Source organism: Eublepharis macularius, chromosome 2 (assembly GCF_028583425.1).
Source record: "Eublepharis macularius isolate TG4126 chromosome 2, MPM_Emac_v1.0, whole genome shotgun sequence".
Classification (NCBI taxonomy): domain Eukaryota; kingdom Metazoa; phylum Chordata; class Lepidosauria; order Squamata; family Eublepharidae; genus Eublepharis; species Eublepharis macularius.
Genome location: NC_072791.1, coordinates 207613415 through 207635515, shown reverse-complemented (window position 1 = coordinate 207635515; position 22101 = coordinate 207613415). Strand labels below are relative to the sequence as shown.

The window sequence follows — 22101 nt, the reverse complement described above, 5'->3', positions numbered from 1 at the left end:
AAAAATATGCCAGAGAGGGAAAAATATGCCAGAGAGGGACTGATTTCCTCAGATCATGAGATCTACAAGTGACGCTTCTGGGAGGAAAAGAAGAAAAACCCAAGCCACTAACAAGAAGTAAAGGCCTTTCCGACTTCACCAATAGTTTTGCCTAGTTTTCGCCTAGATCTACAAGTGACGCTTGCCTAGATCTACAAGCAAAAATAGTTTTTGCCTAGATCTACAAGTGACGCTTCTGGGAGGGAAAGAAGAAAAACCCAAGCCACTAACAAGAAGAAAAGGCCTTTCCGACTTCACCAATAGTTTTGCCGCAAGTGTGATGCCAAATCTAGAGCTTCTGACTAAACATTCTTTTCCTGGCCCCCCTTCTTATCACCTGTCACGGCCACACAAAGGTACCATATTTATGTTGCTGTTCTTTTGCCCGTATCCTCCAAAATTTGTCAATGCCCACTTTCCTCTCCCCTTCCCTATTCCCTATTCCCTGCTCCCTGCATCAGGTTGCTCTCTGTCCTCTACTTGGAAAATGGCTCATTAGAAGAATATGTAAATAACACAAAGGAAGCAAATTGTTCCAAGATTAAAAAAAAAAAATATTTCCAGGGCCCGTCAAATTTTGTGTAAAAAAATAAAAGGAAATATAAATTCTGCACCAATGGACTGATGGTTTCCATTTTGAAGAAATGACATAACATCATACAAGTGTTCATATATTTACATTATATAATTTATTCTGATTTCAGTATTTGGGTTTTTACAGAATATTATGGTAGATGACACAGAAGAGTGGCATTGCGGATGGGAGTTCCACTAGGAAAACACAAAGTGACACCGTCGGAGCCTCTGTTTACTGATGTTTTAAGGGCAGAAAAGTTGCTTTTCTTCTTAAATGTCAGTGCTGCTTCATAGTTCAGAGGACACCAAGCTGTATTCCCACAATTAAATAGCCTGAGCTCTTGCTAAGGACAATCTCTGTTACCAAAGTTCCTAAGAAACTTACAGAATCTGTAACTACCTTGGATTTTAAGTCATTTCCTTTAATACTGACAAAATTTGTACACACAGCACAGCATTAGCTTATGACTCTGAATACAGAGCAGATGCCATCTCCTACTAAATATGGTGCATAAACACTACATGGGGGAAGGGGAGGGGGAACAGAAATTCCTGAGCGCATGAGACCACTGTGCCTGTACTAAAATGGGTCCCCACATCCTTGGCACAAACAATTCATTTGCATATTAACCAAAAGTTGAAGAACAAATAATAGACTAAATTGATAGTGAACTTCACCATTTGTGGCTTTAGTGTTGAAGATTACAAAACAGGTAAATACAAAATCTTATGAAAACATGATCTTAAAAGATAGCTGCGATGTTAGGATCTCAGTTGCTTGAACCAGAGTGGTCTGAACTTGCTTCCAAAACCTCAGGGCCAGTCTGATGTTTAGCAAAGTTGATGAAAACCTAAAGTGAAACAAACAATATTATATGAATCTAAACAGGCTATTGATTGATAATAATTATGGACTATTGATTGTTATGAATGCCTTCACAGTAGGAAAGTGCAATCCTTCGAAACACAGATGTGCATTTTCCAGACATTTTATTAGTCTCCTGTTTCCCGCACATCCCTTCGCCCATGATTATTGTAGATGGAGAAACATGAAGCTTTTCCACATTGAAGTCAGGAAAATAGTGCGTGAATCAGCTAAGCATCTGCTGATTTGCCTGGACCTCAGAATAAATAAGCTGCTAATTTATGTCAGCCAAGCATGTCATGGAGGTTTCGATTTTACGTACAGTCTCTCTGTTTATTAATAGAAGGAGGGGAAATATCTGGCTTAGCTGGTAATGGTAGCTGATTTTACAGCAGTTCAGCTCTGCAAAGAACACGGTTTTCTTTCTTGCAGAATTTCAAGGGAAAAGGTTGACTGGCGTATCTCAGGGACACTTTGAACATAGGAATATGGGGATGGGCTGGATGTCTTGTCAATGTTAGAAAATCCTACCATTCTTTAACTAAATTCAGCTCTCTTTATACACAGTAGTAGTAAAACTATTCCGTAAGTCAGGTCCGGAATGGACAACTACAATTTCTTACCTCTTCTAGAGTTGTTTGGCTCACAGAGAAGTGCCTGATTTTAAAGACAGCTTTGTTGGCTTCCAGCAGCTGGAATATATTGGCGACACCTCCAGCCGACACTGGGACGTGGTATTCCACCATGTTCAGTTGATGGTCCTGTGTGAATAAGGGGATTTATTGGAGGTGAAGGACAAAAGCAGTAGGGAGGAAACACGTTTTTGAAAGGAAATGCGACTGAACAGCTAATGCTAAGATACACAAGCCTGGTCCCTGCCTGCAAAAGTGTGCCAGTTTCTTCCTAACAGTCGGATCTCTAGTGTCTCTGTTGACCTCGGAGGTCCACTCAGTCAGTAATAGTGCAAAGAGAACCAGAATGAGTTATGTCAAGGGTGGCTGGCCACTGTCGATCAGGAAAATAGTTCAATGGTCTGTTCCCTCCTTTTGAGGGATGTTACAGATACAGAATTGACTGAGACAAGCCTCGACTGCCCCTGCCGTCTGCAACACAGGGATAATAATGCTGATTGTCTTACAGGGTTTTAAGGGTTATAGCATGTGGATGGACACATGAAGTGCTTTGAGCAGCTGAAAGCATTATATACTGATGATACCAGTATGAGATTCTGTCCTATGCAAGACATGAACTTGAAAGGGAAACTGTCATGTATGTCTGTACCCCTCCATCCATGTCATGTTTCTAGGGAATGCTAATTGTCAATCCTGTGGCTTGCTTTCATATTACAAATGTTAGGTGCATCACTTTTGTTTCTCTTCTTCCCTGCCTGAGAAAGCAGCTGGTAATCTATGTATTTCTCTGAAGCTCACCGAAATGACCTTGGATGTCTGAAATGTTAACATCCCTCTCTATCTTGTCTAGCTGATGTAGGAGCAAAAGACTTTTCCTGCTCAAAACTGTGGGCTAGAGAGGAGGGAAATGTTTGAGTATTTGTACTTTCCTCAAGCCTCTATTCCTTTCAAAGAAGCTGTACTGCTTGGATGCTTCTTTGGCTCCAAGTAAATTTATGGGCCTGTGCATATGGAAAAGATCTGAATTTCTGAATAAAAGTCATTTCACCAAGGACCTGTGTCTTGCTGAAATGATCCAGGGATCTGTCTGCCATATCATAGCTTCCATAATCTGACAAAAACAAGCAAAGGTTGTAATGCCTCCACCCTTGCCCTCCTAAATTTGTGAAGGTGAATGAGAAAAGGAATGTAAAGCCAGAACAATAATAATTAGCCAATACTGCTTTATCAGGTAGTCTTCCACTTTGACAAGACTGCCATAACAATAGCAGCATGGTATAGTGGTGAGAACATCATACGAGGATCTAGGACAACCAGATTTGAATCCCCACCCTGCCATGGAAGCTCATTGGTCCAGTCACACTCGTTCGGCCTAATTTTACAAAAGTTAAGATAAGTTAGTCTGCCTGTAGCAGTGGATAAAAGCAAGAGTCCAGTAGCACCTATAAGACTAACTAAATTTGTGGTAGGATGTGAGATTTCGTAAGTCACCGCTCACTTCTCAGATACCAGTCTTATAGGTGCTACTGGACTCTTGGGCTGCTTTCACATATGTTGGATAATGCACTTTCAATGCTCCTTAGCAATCATTTGGAACTGGGTTTTCATGTGTGAAACAAAAAATCCACTTCCAAAGGATTGCTAAAGTGCATTGAAAGTGCATTATCCAATGTGTGCGGAAACGGCCTTGCTCTTTTCTGTTTTAAACAATCTGCAGAATGCCTGGAGAATGGGAGCCTTCCTGACTTCCTCAAGCAGAGGAGAAGCTTAGCTGCCACGTTCCTTGGAAACATCCCCATCACCGGCACATGTCTAACCTAGTTGGGGACGGGGATGGTTCTCCACTTGTTGGCTATCTTGAAAGCAACACCTCACCTTTTCCACTGTGCTTCACCGGCAGCATTGGCAATCAACATGCAATGTGCCCAGAAAAACTGAACTAGAAGAGCATCTTCTCTAGTGGAGGGAATAAGTGATTGCAACTCAACCTTTTACAAAGGTTGTTATTGTAAGGATAAAGTGGAGGATGGGAGAGTGATGCTGTAAGCTGTAAGCTGCTTTCAGTTCCCAATGAGAGAGCAGTATAATAAAGAAATAAATATAAACAAACAAAAATTATTGAAAACAATATTCAAATCTGTACCAGTGCCCAAATACATTCACAACTGTGCCTAGTTCTCACTGAGGGGGTAAGATGTCAGGCTCAATGCAACAAGAATGGAGGAACGTGCTGAACGTGACTGAATGTACCTCCGGGGGGGGGGGGGGGATCACTGAATATAAAAAACAAGTAAGTCAGGAAAAAGCCTAGACTAGAATACTTCCTCCTTATATGCTGGATTTCTTTGTGGAGTAGCATTCAGTCATGGTGCCTAGTGACTGTCTAAAGTAGTAGAGATGTGTTGCAGGTTTATCAACTCAGTGATAATTAGATCAGTGATAAAGGGACATTTAATAAATCTATTTATTTATTTAGAAAATGTATATATATATAGACCAGCTTGAGGTGGCTCACAAGGTAAAAACAATACAACAAAACCATAAAACAGGACAAACATCATCATTAAAACGAGCAATAAAACAAGAAAAGAGCCTTGATAGGTACATTAAAAGTATAAAAACAATATTAAGCTGCATAAAACAATTTTTGCAGGGTATCTCAGACCAAAAAAACCACATAATGTGGTCATGTACAGATAGGGGAGATATTCCCCAAATTAATAAATACTTAATAAAAATAATTGGACATGTTTCACAGACACTCCAAAGGGAGAATACTGATTGAGATCTCACTGCAGCACTGTAAAGTGGCGTAGCAACAGAGGTAGTAGGACCTGGGGAACTCCAGCACAGGGGAAAGCATCAGAACAGCAAGGGAATTAGATGAAGTGGAGAGCTGGAGGGGAGAGAAAAAGTGAAAAATGGGGGGTTGGAGCCAGAAAGGGATGGAAAGAAAGTGAGGAATAGGTGTGGGAGAAAGAATGAACGAAAGAACGAAAGAACGAAAGAACGAAAGAAAGAAAGAGGGATGGGGAACTCAAGTGAGAGACAAAGAGAAAAGCAGAATGGATGAAAGAAATCTGATAGAGAATCCACAATGGGTAGGAAAAGAAAGAACTAGTAGGATAGCCAGTGTTGTCTAGTGGTCAGAGTGTTGAACTAGTATCTGGGAGACCCAGGTTCAAATCCCCGTTTGGCCATGGAAGTTTGCTAGGAGCGAGGGCCAGTCACACACACTCAGCTTAATCTACCTCACAGAGTTGTTCTGAGGATAAAATGCAGGACAGGAAAACAATATAAGATGCTTTTGTTCCCCACTGAAGAGATAGGTGGTGTATAATTGATGTAAATAAAAAAATAAGAGTAAAATCAGGGGGGTGGAGAAAGCCGGTGAAAGAAAGAGAGTGTAATGGGTAAGGGAAAGTCAACTGATAGGAGAGAATGAAAAATGCAGGGTTGAGGGAGAAATGTGATAAGAGAAAGAAAGAGGGGTGGGAGAAAGAGCTGATAATTCAGAGAGAGGGGTGCAGTTTGCAGGCTGGGATTTCTTTCCCAGATGAGTTTTGTGAGTCCCCAGCTCATACAATAGTATTAATAAAATGGTCTGAGATAATTTTCATTGTTTCATGTATATTGCAAGAGAAGAAAGTTGTGTGTATTGGACACTTGCATCACAGAAACACAAATGGTTATAATTGTGCATGTTATTGATCAAAAACCATGTAAAATGTATTGCATGTTTTCCTGTTTCAATACACAAACAGTTTAAGGACCAAAATTTAAACTTCCTCCTTTTCTGTTTACCTTTAGATGTGTATTTGGAAAGCTTGACTGCATAAATTGTGTCAGCTTCTCTATGCTAGCAGCACCATTATTCAAGTGCATCTTCACAGTGAATCCTTTTCCAAATCTTGGAGGGAAAAAACAAATGAATACACATTTTATTTTTACAAGAGAAGCACACCAGAATAAAGCAGTCCCTCCAGAAATCCAAGTGGAAACGTGGGCCGTTTCCACACGGCTTACCTTGTTCCAGAAAACAGCAAAATCTCGCATGAAATCACGCGAGAAGATGCTGTTATCGCGCGAAATCGTGCGAGAAGACGTTATTGCGGGAGAAGACACGATAACAGTGTCTTCTTGAGAGATTTCGCTGTTTTCTGGAACAAGGTAAGCCACGTGGAAACAGCCCATATTTCTTTTGGTATGCTCAAGGGATACCCATTTGGGAAAAGCCTGGATCATCTTCAAACTTCAGGCATTCAGGGATTGTCCAGTGCCTGGGCCAAATCTCAAGACTTCTCATTTTGTTTCTAGAAGTCCACCCTAGCGCTAATGTCTGTGCCTGTCCTGAAGATAGGGCTTTGCAGAGTTACCATCAACCAGCAAAAGCTCACAAGCACATTGCTGCACCCATGCCATTACCGGGAATGAGAGTCCATGAGTCTCTTTAATTCAGGTTTAGAGAGCATAAAGGGTTAGACTAGATGCGATATCAAAGCAAGCACAGTCCTTTTGTTCTCAAAATAGTTTGATTTGGTGGTTAAGAGCAGCAGGACTCTAATCTGGAGAACCAGGTTTGATTCCCCACTCCTCCGTTTGAAGCCAGCTGGGTGACCGTGGGTCAGTCACATCTTCTCGGAGCTCTCTCTGCCCCACCCGAATCACAAGGTGATTGTCGTGAGGATAATAATGACATACTTTGTAAACCTCACTGAGTAAGCATAAAGTTGCCCTAAAGGGCGGTATATGAATCAAATGTTATTATTATTATTGTTAATGGACTGAATGCTGGTGTGTGATGAATATGGCTTTGTTGATGCTGGTATCTCCAGTGGGTTACTGTAGTGGTAGGAGAGAGAATTCCTGGCCCTTCATGGTTATAAAGATGATTAACATAACCGTAATATGTTAAACAGGCACAGAAGAAATTATGTAGCCTCAGCGCTCATCCCTTAAATTTTCCTGTACTTGCTTTAATAGATGAAGTAACCATGTTAATCTGTCTGTAGCAATAGAAAAGAGCAAGAGTGCAGTAGCACCTGTAACACTAACAAAATTTGTTGTAGGGAATGAGCTTTCATGAGTCACAGCTCACTTCTTCAAGAAGCTGTGACTCATAAGCTGTGAGACTCATGAAAGCTCATTCCCTACAACAAATAGTCTTATAGGTGCTACTGCACTATTGCTTTTTACTACTGCATTAATAGACAGTGCTATGGACACCATGTTTGCTGTTTTTACATTTTTCCTTATGCCTCTTACAAAGCAAGAAACTCTCAGTTACAGTACTGTACTTGCTCCTTTTAACACTATTTACATAACTTCATTTTCTATCAGTGCTGTTATTATATGTACCTCTAGAGAGCCAGTTTGGTGTAGTGGTTAAGAGCACAGGACTCTAATCTGGAGAGCCGGGTTTGATTCCCCACTCCTCCACAAAGCCAGCTGGGTGACCTTGGGCGAGTCACAGTTCTCTTGAGCTCTCTTAGCCCCACCCACCTCACAGGGTGATTGTTGTGGGGTAATAATAACACTTTGTAAACTGCTCTGAGTGGGCATTAAGTTGTCCTGAAGGGCGGTATATAAATCGAATGTTATTATTATTATTAGTTGGGTCTTTGACCCTAATAAATCATTCCGTTACACTACTGCTGCCTGCTTAGCCAGGCTGTGTAGTAAACCCGAGGGGAATGGCATGAGACCCTCAACCAACCTGCTCTTGATATGCTGCAGGGAACCCAGGCACCGGAAGCATCCGTTCACCATGATAGCCAGTCGTGTGCAGAGAGCCTCACATTCTTCCATGCTGAAAATCAAGGAAATAGAGCAGCCATCAGCAAGAAGAACACAGACCATCTCTGGTGGTTAAGCCACACGTGGTTTTTCACAGCTATTCATTAAATGCAGTATGGATTCCTGGTGGTTTATCCAGAAAGCAACTTCCTAGTACAATCGTGCTTTCTGGACAATCCTCAGTAGCATGGCCACAGGCATTCTCTGTAGCTCTTCCTTTCTCATGGGGATCCTGTCTGAGAGCCAAGCTACAAGTGACGAATGACACTTGCGTGGCAAGTGAACAAACTCACGTGTATTCCTCCCTGTTTGCTTGCCATTCACTTGCTCTCCGCTTGATCAAGTGGAGAGCAAGTGGAGGGCAAGTGAACAGGGAGGAATACACGTGAGTCTGTTCACTTGCCAGGCAAGTGTCATTCGTCACTTGTAGCTTGGCTCTGAGGGTAACAGGGGTGGCAAAGCTGCTGGGGCCACTCAGGTTAGCATATTACCTCCCTTAGGGGAATCAAACCATGGTGCCCCTCAGTGCCGTCACCCTAGGAGGAGAAATAAGGGCAATCAGGTGCCAATTTATTGTTTTGATGGTGTAACCAGTCTGGGCAACCAAGAAAGGCCATTATTGATTAAGAACAACTACTTCCACCCCCAATTGCCTACAGCCACAGAATCTTTCCTTTGTTCTCATGGAATATTCTTTGTGTTTCTGTCCACGTCTGCAGAGGAAGAATTGCTCCAGGGTGTGGTTGTTATTAGGGCACAGAAGTGTGTCTTCTCCATGCTCAGCTCCTCATTTTCTGGAGCAGGCTGCCACTAGGTGGCTATTCCACACTCTCTACAGAGAACTAAAACCTGGTGTTTCAGGAAGGCTAGTCTAAACTGTTTAATTGGAGTCCCTTTTCTACTGCTGCTGCGGCTCCTGGAGATCTATTATTTATTTATTTAAAATGCTGGTATCTTGCTTTGTCAGACTCAAGACAGCGAACAACGTAACAACAGGTTGCAAAGACCAAAAACACAACATTCCAGTTGCAAAATAAAAACTGCACACGGATTCAAAACACACAAATGAAAATACAGAGATTAAAAACACAGCCCTTGGTGTGGTAAAATGGTTTACCCTTTGGAACGTGGAGATATTTTTATGGATGTTTCTGCGAGGGTTTCAGTCATGGCAGTGACTAAAACACAGTTATTTTATTGCTAGGCTGCAGAGGAGCATCACTAGGTGTGGACGTAGACTATGGCCGTTTTCACACTGCTTACCGGCCATGGAACATCGCGCCAAGCTCCTGGAACGGCAGTGTCTTCCTGGCACGATTTTGCACAAAATCACGCCAGGAAGATGCTGTCGTTCCGGGAGCTGGGCACGATGTTCCGTGGCCGGTAAACAGTTTGAAATCGGCCTATATATCCTCCGTATTACAAGGGTTATCTGAAGAAGGAAACCATGAACAAGGCTTAATGGATAGTTATCAAACTGGACTTTCCACCTGTGAGAAGTAAGGATCACTGAACACTGGTTCTGTACTTCCTCAGAGATGATTTTCCACAAATGCCTCTTGGCGTTAGGGTCCATCCCAGAGCTTGGTTCATCCTTAAAACAGAATAATTGGACAGTAAATACAAAGAAAAAGAATGGGTGTTGTTTCTCATTTCAGAGGAAAAAATAAACAGTTCTGGAGAGAGATTATGATGTTGAAGGCAGATGAGGAGATTTAGGACGGGGTGCTATAGAGATTACTTTGATTTTCAAATTGTATTCTTTTCGCAACGAAGTACGATAAAGGCCGTTATATTCGAGAGAGCAATGCTAACAAATTGGTTCATGGTCAGTGCACACTCTTGCTCTTGCAACACTGCCTGATTTATTGACCGATTAAAACAAGATTTCTGCTTTTAGTGCTACATGGACAAAAGATCGCAGATGAACTACCATATGCTATTGTCCGACTGCAAGCATCATCAGGAAAATGATTGCTTGAATTGTTGCTGTTTGGTGATCAGACAGAAAGAACACAGCTTGATACATAGAAATCAGGCTGAGTTTGCAGTTCTGCTATTGAAAACAAAAAATCTCCTGTCATCTGTAATTGTGGCCATTTCCTCCACGAATACCATTTTTAAAAAATCATGAGTGAGGTTTTTAAACAGCTGCCACAATCCTTTGGGAGTACAAAAGGACTTTTATGTGCCCACTGGAGTTTTTTATTATTTTCTGATTGTTGGATTAAGCTCAGGCAGCATTCAAATTATTGTCCAATCTTGCCGCGTACAGCCATCATGCACCAACTAGTATTTGCATACATGCTCCGATAATGGAGAGATTTAATGAGAGGGCGCTGGTATCCTTAAAACATAATGTGAAAATGATCTTCAGTCAAGAAAACTGCTTGTTCCTCCTAGAGGGAGAGATATTCCCCCCCCCCCAAAAGTTTGGAGTTCCTAATTACAATTGATTATTCCTATTCCTAGGAATGCTGGGAAGTATGAAAACAGAAGTTTGTACATTCATTTCCAAATAAATCCAGTTGTCCAGGTTATTTGAATATGTTTGAATATTATGAATGAATGAATGAATGAATGAATGAATGAATTTATTGCATATGGCCATAGGCCATGTTTGAATATTATGTGTTTTTCTTTTTAAAATAAACTAGTTATGAGTTTCTTGTTAATCTCCTCTACATCTCTTCACATCTCTTCACATCTCTTCACAGCTCAGGGGTAAATCTGGAAATGATCTGCCTTTAACCTGGGACTTCATACTAAGCTTGTTAATGTCATAGGGAGTGGAACAGTCAAGTTGATACTTTATATTCAGAGGTTCAGCTTAAAGATGGTGGCAGCAGAAATGAAAATAGACCCACAACCCAAGGAAGCATGTAGCAGCAGAATGAGGGGTAGCTGGTCAGTTTGGTCACAATGAATATCTCAAAATGCTTAATAACAGCACCCACATTATTGTAATGGATGCTTGGATTTCTCTTCAGAATATAAATTCTGCAACTCAGCGTGCTGAGCACACTCTCCGGCTGTAACAAAACATTTTGCTTTTCTCGTTGCTCTTGCAGCGGCGGCTGCTACAGTGTGCTCCGCCAGCCTTTAAAGAGGATGCAGAATCCCCATTATTTTCCCCCTCTGATCAAGTTTCGATTTCTTACCAGCAGTAAAACTGATGGTTTTCCAAGAAGAGCCAGAGCAGTTGATAACTTCCTGTTGGTGCCATAGCTGCACATAGATGTGACTCGGCATTTGTAAGGCATCAGATTCAGTCGATAAAGAAGCTGAAGTACAATCTGCGGAAACAATTGTTACAAAAAGAGGGGGGGGGGAATTAAAAATGGGACACTGAAATTTTGTCGAGGTTAGCCATTTTAAACTTCCATACATTTAAATCAAACTTGGTTACATTTTTAGGTAACAAAAACTGTATCCCTCTTTCTTTCCTGCTTTTCCTCTCTTGCAGCATGCCTCTTTGCTTGGCTTCTTCACCCACTGGGAGTTGGCAAACAGGATGGATGGACTAAGGGGTCAGTTTTCACAAGGCTGTTTTTTAAGGGTGTGTACAAACATCCTCATCATCAATCTTTACTTCATTAACAAAAAGCCATAGCAACAATACAAGAGAAAAATGTCCATCACCATAAAATTTAAAAATAAAATAAAATTTCTGGGCATTTTCACAGAAAGGATTAAGATACAAAATCATCATTTGACTACCTAATCACAAAAACTCTAATACCTGCTAATAAAAGCACCATACTGTTCAAAGGCCAGTAACCCAGAGTAGAGCAAGTACGAGTCAACCATACTTGGGTCAGCACACCTCACTGTCTTTTTTTAACCTTTATGAGGGCAATGGCAAACCTTGCCATTTGGAGAGCAATGAATTTGTTCCTTTCTGTCAATAATAAAACTAATTTCTCCAGATCTGATATTCCTGGGAGACAAGATATAATGGTCCTCAAAAATCTGCTGTGCTCAGCCTCAAATCTCAGACACTGGCATGTGACATACATACATCTAAACCAGGGCTGTTTCCACACGGCTTACCTTGTTCTGGAAAACAGCGAAATCTCGCAGGAAATCTCGCGAGAAGACGCTGTTATCGCATCTTCCCGTGCGATTTCATGCGAGATTTTGCTGTTTTCCGGAACAAGGTAAGCCGTGTGGAAACGGCCCAGGAGTAGCCAAATGAGGGGGGTTGTGTGTGTGCCTCTTGAACATGGCTTCTATCCTCCCATGTATGAAATCCATTTGACATAGAGAGAGCACATACATTTATTCAATTAAACATTCATTCCCACCTCCATTCCTTTTTAAAAAGCAGAACAATTTTTTCCAGTGTTGAAAACTACTTTGGGAAAGAATGGTGCAGTGGTTTAATGAGCTCCCAAATTTCCAGCTGATCAAGTCTGTGCACAGCATCTTCTGCAGCAAACAGGAAGAACGTGTTTCCTCCAAGATCAATCCAGAGAATCTACAGTATGGCTGATTCCGCACACATTAGATAATGCACTTCCAATCCTCTTTATAGATCATTTGGAACGGATTTTTTTGTGTGCGGAACAAAAAATCCACCTCAAACGATTGATAAAGTGCATTGAAAGTGCATTATCCAACATGTGCAGAATCAGCCTATGTTTGACCAAAGTGCTATGAGGGCCTCCATTTACTTACCCCTTTAATATGTTTCTCTGGGATGCTGTGCAACCGAGCATAGTAGTACATGTGTTCCTCAACAGTCAGGAGATCATCAAGGGCATCTTCTTGAGGACAGTAGCCAAACAGCGACCAGTGTGCATCATCAACATCACTCAAGGATCTGAATTGCAAAAAGTTAAATATGCATTTGGGTACTGAAAGACTGCCATCCACGAAAATTCAGGAAGACAGAAAACAGATTTCTAAGTCCTGTGCAGTCAGTATATAGAAATATACAAGGGGGGGAGGAGGGGTCAGAATGGCAGCCGAGGGTCCTGGCTCCTAACCCTAAACCCATGCACCCAAAATCCCACTTAGAAAGGGGCCTATGAGTGCACACAGCCTCGAAACAGGACGAAAAACCTGAGTGTACTGATTGCATTTTGCAATGCACAGGTAGAAGCTCCTGTGCAGGTGGAACTTCAAACACATGAAATGCTAGGCGAATGGATTTTGAAATCATCTCCTATTTATTGTCAGACTTGGACAAATATGTGACTCTTGTTTGCCACAGCAGCTGGAAAAAGTAGAGCAATATACAATATACAATCTGCTGCTCTTTGTTATATTGAATATTCTACGCATATATTTAGTAGTTTCTCTATGTTTCAGTAAATGGACTCAGAGTTCATGTATAGCTTGTTTCTTTCTATGATGACTTGTGGTTTTAAACAAATACAGTTAACTGAACACATGGAGGGTAGGTATAGCAGGAGAGGGCACCACATGGGAAACTCAGGATTATGAATCCTGATTTCATGTCCACGGCTAACAGAGTTTGTTTCTAACAAGAAAATCTCCGACTCCTTCTGAATCATCATGGGTCCAGTCTGCATCAGGTTCTACAGACTTTGATGAGTGACCTTTTGAAAGGTGTTTAGCATCATCATCATCACAGCAATATTAGGCAGAGTCATTCCTCTCCAGACTCATTCATTTCTGAATAGGATTAGGCAGAAATCCAGCAGTGCTGTAAACCTCTCAAAATTTATTCATCAAAAGCACGTGTGAGTCAGAATGCACTTCTCCAGATGCCTGAAATCCACACCAGCTGTTTCCACACTACTCACCTTCTTCCGGAATGGGGCACAATGTCACGAAAAACATGCAGAAGATAGCATCTTCCTGTATGAGTTTTGCGCAACATCGTGCAAAACTCGCGCGAGAAGATGCTATCTTCCGCGTTATTTTCATGACGTTGCACCCCGTTCCGGAAGAAGGTGAGTAGTGTGGAAACGGCCCTGATTCATTATCCTCTTTCCCTCTGGAGCAGCATTGGAGAGGGGGCATTTGGGACTGCAAGGCAGGAGAAGGCAAGAAAGTTGCACTCCGTGACAGGAAAAAGAGAGGCTGCACCGGACTTCTTTCCTCAGCTGCTTTGCGGCAAATCCACACTCCTCCATACCCGTTTTCATCTCGCACCCGGAGCCTTCCATGAGACGGCCCGATGTCCCCTGTCAGCATTTTGAAGATGGTGGTTTTTCCAGCCCCATTCACGCCAAGCAAGCCAAAGCACTAGAACATAAAGGGGGAAAGACATTTCATTATGCAGCATGAATGGTTTCCTTGAGAAGATAAAACAGCTAGCAATAAAGTGGATTGGAAATGTGAAATTTTTGCAGGGGCAGGTGGTTCTTCTAAACAGGGAAAAACATGAGAATTCAAATGAGAAATTTTAAAGCAAAAACTGTGACATGTTGAGGTATTTGGGTTTCCGAGCAAAAGGATGAGAGCATTTGGATCTTTTTAATAGTCAAATAACAGGATTAAAACCTGGAATTCAGACAGCACAAAACAAAACCTGATCACTTCTCTCTGTGTGGTAACATTTCACACCCAGGGAATGTTTGAGGCAGGACAGACATTCCCTCCTTCTGGACTCTGAAGTCTGACAGAGTTAACCCCCCCCCCCCACCAACTCTGTTTCATGAGTTGTCACTCACGAACAGGGGCCTGAGCTCTCGGTCCGACTAGGACTATTTCCATAAAATAACCCCAATTCCTCTTCATCACTGCATACTTCAGTCAGGGTGGCACTCAGGCCTGGGCTTCTGCCAGCCTGGGTCAGCCTTGAAAGGTCTTCCCGAAGTTGCAGCTGCGTTCGGTGGTTTACCTCCCCTGCTGGGATTCCAATGCTGACGTTCCGGACTGCCACAATCCTTCGATGAAGAAGATGGTAGATCTTGGTGAGGTTCTGGAGCTGCACCATGTCATAGTCCGCTCGACCTGCTGCAACGCGCTCGCTTTCTGCTAGGACATCCTTGTCTTCCTCTTCCTCAGCCGCTTCCAGCTGAAGCGGCAGTTTGCCGTGCACTTTGTCATAGAGGAATCTGGCATCGCGGGAAACAGTGTCAAGTTTTACATCCCAGAAGAACGCAGCTCTTTGCTGGAGATGCCGGTACTAGTTACTCTAATCCTCCAGCCCGATCCACAAACCAGTTTAAGCAGGGATGTTCATGCCTTTAAACAATTTTATTCTCGTCTATTAAATGGACTTGCAGGAGACAAACATTTTCCCAAATTGAGAAGATTTATCATTTTCTCTCCACTGAAGGCAATGAGACCAAATTGCATTGAGTGCTTAAAAGGGTTTGTGGGACCCATTCTAACCACCTGCTCTCTGAGTCTCTGGATTTCCCTCTTATTGACACTCCCTCTCCGTTATATAATAAGAGAATTCCATGATAAAACAATTTTAATCCCCTGCATTTGACAGTAGGTAAATTGCAATGGGGGAAAAGCAGAGCAGGGCAACTCTATCAGCCATTACTGAACTCATAAGTGGTTTCTGATATTGGCCCCGTGTTATTTTTAGCTGCTTTACCAAAACATTTTACAAGCCTACTGAGTTAATGTAAAACAATGCATCATGAAAATTAACCTTCCCATAACTCCCTTCCCGGCAAGACATTATTCAGCTTCAGTCTGTGATTTTAGAGCTATCCAGAAGGTCACTTACTCTAATATTTTATACCAGACTTTTTGAACTGTTCCATCATCGACCAAGAGGCGGATTGAGAAAAACAGGGTCCCTTGGAGGAAAAGTCCGAGCAGCTTGGAACTTATCCTGTCAAGCTCAAAGGTTTTGTCTGGGTAAACCACGCCATAAGCTTTGAGGAAACCCATCAGGGCTTGGTGCTGCGAGAGTTCGATCAAACCGCTTCCAAAGCAGAATTGTGGGAACATCAGGAAAACGTGCCTCAGGGTCTCAGCAAGGTCATGCAGGCTCTGCAAGAAGCAAGATCTGGCTCATCAACCGGGTATGTTTCAGGACAACGCAATCTGGTACAGCAAGATCCGTCTGGCTGCAGTCCACCCCAGCCTACATATAACTGTTCAAAGAAGGGTGCGTGGGGAAAGCATCACTTGACAAGGAGGTGCAAAGTTCATCTTCGTAGCTGAAGCCTAGCTTTCCTGCATGGAGTAATGCAGTTGACCTTTCAGCGAGGCAACTCAGAGCCAAACTACAAGTGAAGTCTTACACAGGTTGGACACTAGTCGGCTTCCCTCAAGTTTTGATGGGAAATGTAGGCATCCTGGTCTTGCAGCTGTAATGGAGAGCCAAGCTGTAAAACCAGGGCGCCTACATTTCCCATCAAAACTTGAGGGAAGCTGACAAGTGTCCAACCTGTGTAAGGCGTCACTTGTAGTTTGGCTCTCAGATGTGAAGTCCATTATCATAGTCAGTGCCCATCAACAAGGCTTGCCTCCTTTTGGTGACAAATGTGTTGTAAGCTTTTTGTGTCTTTTCCTGATCACATGTCTTTAAGGGTCAATCTAGACAGTGGCTGATTCCGCACACATTGGATAATGCACTTTCAATGCACTTTATCAATCGTTTGAGGTGGATTTTTTGTTCCGCGCACAAAAAAATCCATTCCAAATGATCTATAAAGAGGATTGGAAGTGCATTATCCAACGTGTGCGGAATCACTCATTAACTTTTTGGCACACCATGTTTAGGTTTTCTGATTGAACTCTTGTTCCCTGCAGCTACACAGCAGCTTCAGGGAATGTCATTTTAAAGATCAGAGGGACTCCTTTTTGGCGTAGAACTGGGCAAGGGAGCTCGTGCCACCCCCTCGATCCATTTTGAGAAGCTGAAATGGCCCCCAGCAGGGAAGCTGAAGGTGGAACACAAACTAAGCCCAAGCGTGTGTCAATACTGGAAGCTGAGAAATGGGCCAGCTGTAAAGGCAGTGGTTTTTTGGGGGGGGGATGTTTGTCTCACTCTTCCTCTCATTTTCAGCAGAGATCATAAAGTTACTTCTTCTGTACCATGAAAGTAGTCCAGTTGTGCTCTTAAGCACGGTATTGGAAACATCTATTTATTTTATTTTTTTATTTTACTTCATTTATACCCCAACTTTCTTCCCAACGGGGACCCAAAGCTGCTTACATCATTCCTTCTTCTCCATTTTTTCTTCACAACAAACCCCTTAAGGTAGAGAGCCAAGCTACATGTGACAAATGACACTTGAACGGCAAGTGAACAAACTCACGTGCATTCCTCCCTGTTCACTTGCGCTCCACTTGATCATGACGTGTCATTCACCACTTGTAGCTTGGCCCTGAGAGTGTGTGACTGGCCCAAGGTCACCCAGCAAGTTTAGATGGCAGAGCAGGCATTAGAACTTGGGTTTCCCAGATCCTAGTCCATCACTCTAGCCGCTATATGCAGTTTGGTTCTATTCTGGTGGGTTGGATCCTGCTCTGATTTTTCTATTTATGCCTGCTGTTTTAGTATTTAGTTTTGGTCCTCACCTTTTTGATGATGGTTTTATGGCTCTGATTTTTACATTTTGTTGAATGCTGTAGCTTTTATCAGTTGTTGGTGTTTTGGTGCTGCCAGCGGTTTTATTCTGATTTTGCTATTCATATTTTATACTTTTGTTAAGTTCTCCGGGGAGTTTTTTTTTGTAAAAAGAGGGTTAAAAACATTTAAAATAAACATTTGTTTAAAAAAACCCAGAGGAACTACGCTGATTACCTATGTACAGTTTAGGTTTTGGTATGTTCATTATCTATTTATGGGTTTGTTACCTATTAGGGCTCATGCTAAAATCCCAAAGAATCCCATTGCTTTAGGTCTTAATGTCCCGGTCGTGCTGCACTTATGGGATCTGAGAGCTCCAGGGAGGACTTTAATAAGGAAAAGCCCATAACATGGACTTGCTGCCCTTGGAGGTTTTGAAGAAACCAGCCCATGTTGGCATCAACGGGATAATTTCTGAGTGGAGGAGCAGCCCCTATTTGCCTTCTCCTGCCGTTTGTAACTGATATACACAGAAGTCATTCTCTGCAGGCTATCTGATTGTATGCATGTGAAGCTGCTTTCATTCCAAAGTGGAATCATCTGATACATACAATGACATCAGAGTCTTACTTGTCCTCAGTGAAAATAAAGTGGTACTCAATCCTAACTCTCTCGAAGTTTAAAACGAGAGATTTGTCTATGAAACAAAATGGATTTTGCACCCTGATATTTTAGGTAGGAGTTAAAAATCTGCTTTCAGGCTTCTTACCTTATCGGTGGCCTTTTCTTGGGAAAGCAGAAACACCACTGAATGAGTGATGATGGTATTGATACCAAAGAACAGGTTGATACAGACGTAAACTATAAAGGCCATTCCTGTTTCCTTGAAGATCCCAGCCAGTAAATACATCCATGAAAACGTTGCATATCTGGACATCGTCGCCACCGAGAACAGAAAAGCACAGGGAAAAGAAAAGACCATCAGAACTAGCAAAACATTCAATGGCTAACATTTCTAGTCCTGTTCATTTGCGAGAAAGGGGAACATTTTATTTTCCATCAAGGAAAGAGCTTTTTAAATTCTTTATTGGCAAAAAGAACAGAAACAACAAGACTACCGGGAGTAAACTTTGAGCTGTGATGAAATACGTAAAAGATGACTATCGGATTGTGACATTCACTGGCTGACCCTCTGGTCATTATTAATGGCAGACAGCTGAAGTGCTGGCGAGTTGTTCATTCACGATTCAACCCCTGCTAGCTTTATTTCAGTTTACTTATTCTCATCTGTCCACTCAAACAGCTTAATAAGATGGTTTAAAACCAAAGAATCCAACAATCTAATCAATCCAACACAAAGCTCTAAACCTCCATGTGGTAGGGTGGCTAGACTGTCAGGGTGACCCAGGCTTGATTCTCTACTCTTCCCTGGAAGCTCACTGGGTGACCTTGGGCTGGTTTCTCAGCCAAACCTACATTGCAGGGTTGTTGTTAGAAAAAGACGGAGGGGAGGAGAATGATATAAGCTGCTTTGGGTCTCCTTTGGGGAGAAGTGTGGGGTATAAATGGAGTAAAAATAAAAAAATACTCCCCCCCCCAAATTATCCCAATACAATGTGCAAAACAGTCAGACTGGCTGCTTTCAGCACCTGGCAATAGGGCCACGGGCAATATTTGGAGGAGCTGCTAAACTGAGCCCAGGACACAGAACAGCCTAATTCAACCCCTGCCCAGCGCTGTTCTAGCACTCAAGAAGACGAGGACGAATAAATATGTCTGCAAACAGGATACAGAACAAACCCAGGAAGAGTTTGGCTAATGGGAAGACTCAAGAGAAATGCAAGCAAGTATTTGGGAGTGCTAGCTTGGGGCAGAGGCAAGAGAAAGGGAAATCAGCTCTTTGAATTCTATAATTTTCAGTGCATCTGGAATACAGAGCACAGTTTTGGGGGTGGGGGAACAATTGCCTTCATGCCCAGCTTGTGGCATTCCTGGAGACATCTGGTTGGCCATGCTGGGGATCAAGATACCGGACATATGCCCCCCCTCCTCGGTTCTTAAATTCCTACATGAAATCCAAGAATGCCATAATCATTATAGAAGAGTCAATCACAAAGCCAAGCAGCTCTGTACAGTTGTTTTTCATTCAAGTTGAATGGCACTGTACTATATCCTTACCCGAAAAGAAAAAGAAGAAGGAACACTGCCAACAGGTTATTGTTGTTGAAGAAAGCTGGTATCTGAAAAGCTGAAATTACTCCTATTGAGAGTGTAACAGGAACCATAAAATAAACCTGTGGAATGATAATAATGACAAGACTCTATCAAATACGCCAGTTTCTTATAACAATACGTACAGACTATTTAAGGAACAAATTGGGATTCTAAGGCATGTAATGCAAGTTTTTAAAAATTCTATACTTCAGCTTCATACTTAAAAACTTGATCTTTATGTTGAAATGTACAAGTTTGTTACAATCATATCTTAGCCTGCTCAAACGTCTATGACCCTACCAACAGGGCAAAGAAGTGAGTTTTGCCAGAAATCTTATTCTTTATTTTTGCCGTCACTATATATTTATTTTTAACTTCTGAGTAATTGTTGCTTTGTACACTGATCACATGAAAATTTCTACACAAAGCTGTGCTGAAAAGGAATGTGTGAGCAACCATCCTATATAACTGTCCTGATTTGTATACAAAGAGAAAGCTATTATTTCTTACCATCCTCTTTAGTAATATGAGCCCCGTGTGTAAGAGCCCCATGCATAAGAGCCCTGTGGCGCAGAGTGGGAAGCTGCAGTACTGCAGCCCAAGCTCTGTCATGACCTGAGTTCGATCCTGGTGGAAGCCAGGTTCAGGTAGCCAGCTCAAGGCTGACTCAGCCTTCCATCCTTCCAAGGTCAGTAAAAAGGGGAACCCAGTTTCCTGGGGGTAAAGTGTAGATTACTGGGGAACGCAATGGCAAACCACCCTGTAAAAAGTCCGCCAAGAAGACGTCGTGATGCGACGTCCCCCCATGGGTCAGTAATGACTCGGTGTTTGCACAGGGGACTACCTCTACCCTAGTAATATGGACAACAAGGTTATAATTAAAAGGAAATTATTTTTATCACATATTCTAAAGTAGGGAAAGTTTTTGGAGCTGAATTCCACTCCAGAAAACCTTGTTTCTGGATTTCACTGAAATTTTCTACCATAAGGGACTGCAGAGTTATTCCACTCTAAGCCCACCAGAGTAACTATGATGACTAGGATTGTCCTGGCAGTTCACCAAGAGAATTTACTGAGAGCCAAGCTACAAATGACGCCTTACACAAGTTGGACACTTGTCAGCTTACCTCAAGTTTTGATGGGAAATGTAGGCATCCTGGTTTTACAGCTCGGCTATCCATTACAGCTGCAAGACCAGGATGCCTACAATTCCCATCAAAACTTGAGGGAAGCTGACAAGTGTCCAATCTGTGTCAGGTGTCACTTGTAGCTTGGCTCTGAGTCTGATGACTGGTTTCATTTCTGGCAGCCAAGGAAGGCTTAGAGGAAGTCACTGTTGGCCTAGCTTTCATTTTTCTTACAGAATTACAAGTTCATTGTGTCTAGTATTCTATGGTTTACTTTAATAATTCACTTTGGTTTCTATCATTTTTACTGCTCTGTCTGGACTGGAAAATGTTAACTATTATTGTATATTTGTGGGTTTTTTTGTTCCTGTTTTTGAAAGTGCCGAACTTCATAAATTAAAAAAGAGGTAACTATAGCAAAATACCTGGATTCTTTACTACCAGAAGAATTCTCTTGTCTCCAACAGAGCATCTCCTGCTTCATTAGTACATGATCAAGACCTAGTTCACAAGTGATAACAACACCTTCTGTCTGATTGTCAAGACTTGCTAAGGGCCTGCTGTGCTGACTGAATACAAAGGCTGTATGCCAGACTACACACAATATGGAGATGAGGGAGCGATGGGCTTCTTTCTGACTGAAACACGGCCATGGGGCTGCAAATATGATCACAGCAGTGGCAAGGGAAGGGACCTGGCAGGTCACTGTTCTGATTAAAATCCACCCCTGGAGGGAGGAAAAATCTCTCGGACAGGATGGATGAAACTAGTTAATTTCTGTGTTGGGTGTGTTCTTATTGGGCTGAGCTCAAAATCACTTTCTCCCTCCTCAAAATGCTAACCACAGTTTGAATCTGTATCTGTCAAATGCTTTCTGTTTTTAGAAAACACTTAGGTTTTTCTAAAAAATAAAAACGTAGCAATTGTTGGGGAAAACATCAACAAAATCACGAGAAAAGAAAAAGTGCCTCCATTTTTTCCCCTCAGAAGTGAGTGGCAATTATGACAGAAAATATTTCTGGAGAAAAAGTTGGTTGAAAATGTTTTCTGCCAAGCCTTACTATTAACAGAATTCTTCTGCAGCGAAGTTCTGAAGGCACGGTCAAAGGCAGCAGCCCTGATGCGAGTAGCCATTACTCATAGCTCTTAGCAAAACACATAGTGCTGGGTGGCATTTAAACCTGCCTTTTGCCTCTCTGCCTCTTTGCAATTTAACCTAAAGGCATTTTTTGTGCCTACAAGTTAAAAATAAATTGAAGTCCTGACCTTAATGGCTTGCTGATCTTTTATAAATGTGCTGAGCTTTATGCACATAGAGGCACATAATGTTTTAGCAAACTTGAGCTATGATGGTTGACATTCTAAATATTCTAAAATGCCCTTGCAGAAAGT

The 22101-nt window shown here is 42.1% G+C and overlaps 1 protein-coding gene across 1 annotated transcript in view; it reads right to left on the bottom strand.

Annotated features, from left to right (window-relative positions):
* Nucleotides 1-711: 711 nt before the first annotated feature.
* ABCA12 (ATP binding cassette subfamily A member 12) overlaps nucleotides 712-22101 on the bottom strand; it is a 165105-nt gene continuing 143715 nt past the window's right edge. Inside the window, exons 43-54 of the mRNA XM_054971557.1 lie at nucleotides 19547-19662; nucleotides 18138-18297; nucleotides 15572-15840; nucleotides 14726-14942; nucleotides 14018-14127; nucleotides 12589-12733; nucleotides 11070-11204; nucleotides 9399-9502; nucleotides 7829-7921; nucleotides 5917-6022; nucleotides 2104-2241; nucleotides 712-1466 (exon numbers count right to left, since the gene is read on the bottom strand). Coding sequence (XP_054827532.1) covers nucleotides 1386-1466; nucleotides 2104-2241; nucleotides 5917-6022; nucleotides 7829-7921; nucleotides 9399-9502; nucleotides 11070-11204; nucleotides 12589-12733; nucleotides 14018-14127; nucleotides 14726-14942; nucleotides 15572-15840; nucleotides 18138-18297; nucleotides 19547-19662 — 1674 coding nt within the window. The 3' untranslated portion in view covers nucleotides 712-1385. The remainder of the gene's footprint in view (nucleotides 1467-2103; nucleotides 2242-5916; nucleotides 6023-7828; nucleotides 7922-9398; nucleotides 9503-11069; nucleotides 11205-12588; nucleotides 12734-14017; nucleotides 14128-14725; nucleotides 14943-15571; nucleotides 15841-18137; nucleotides 18298-19546; nucleotides 19663-22101) is intronic.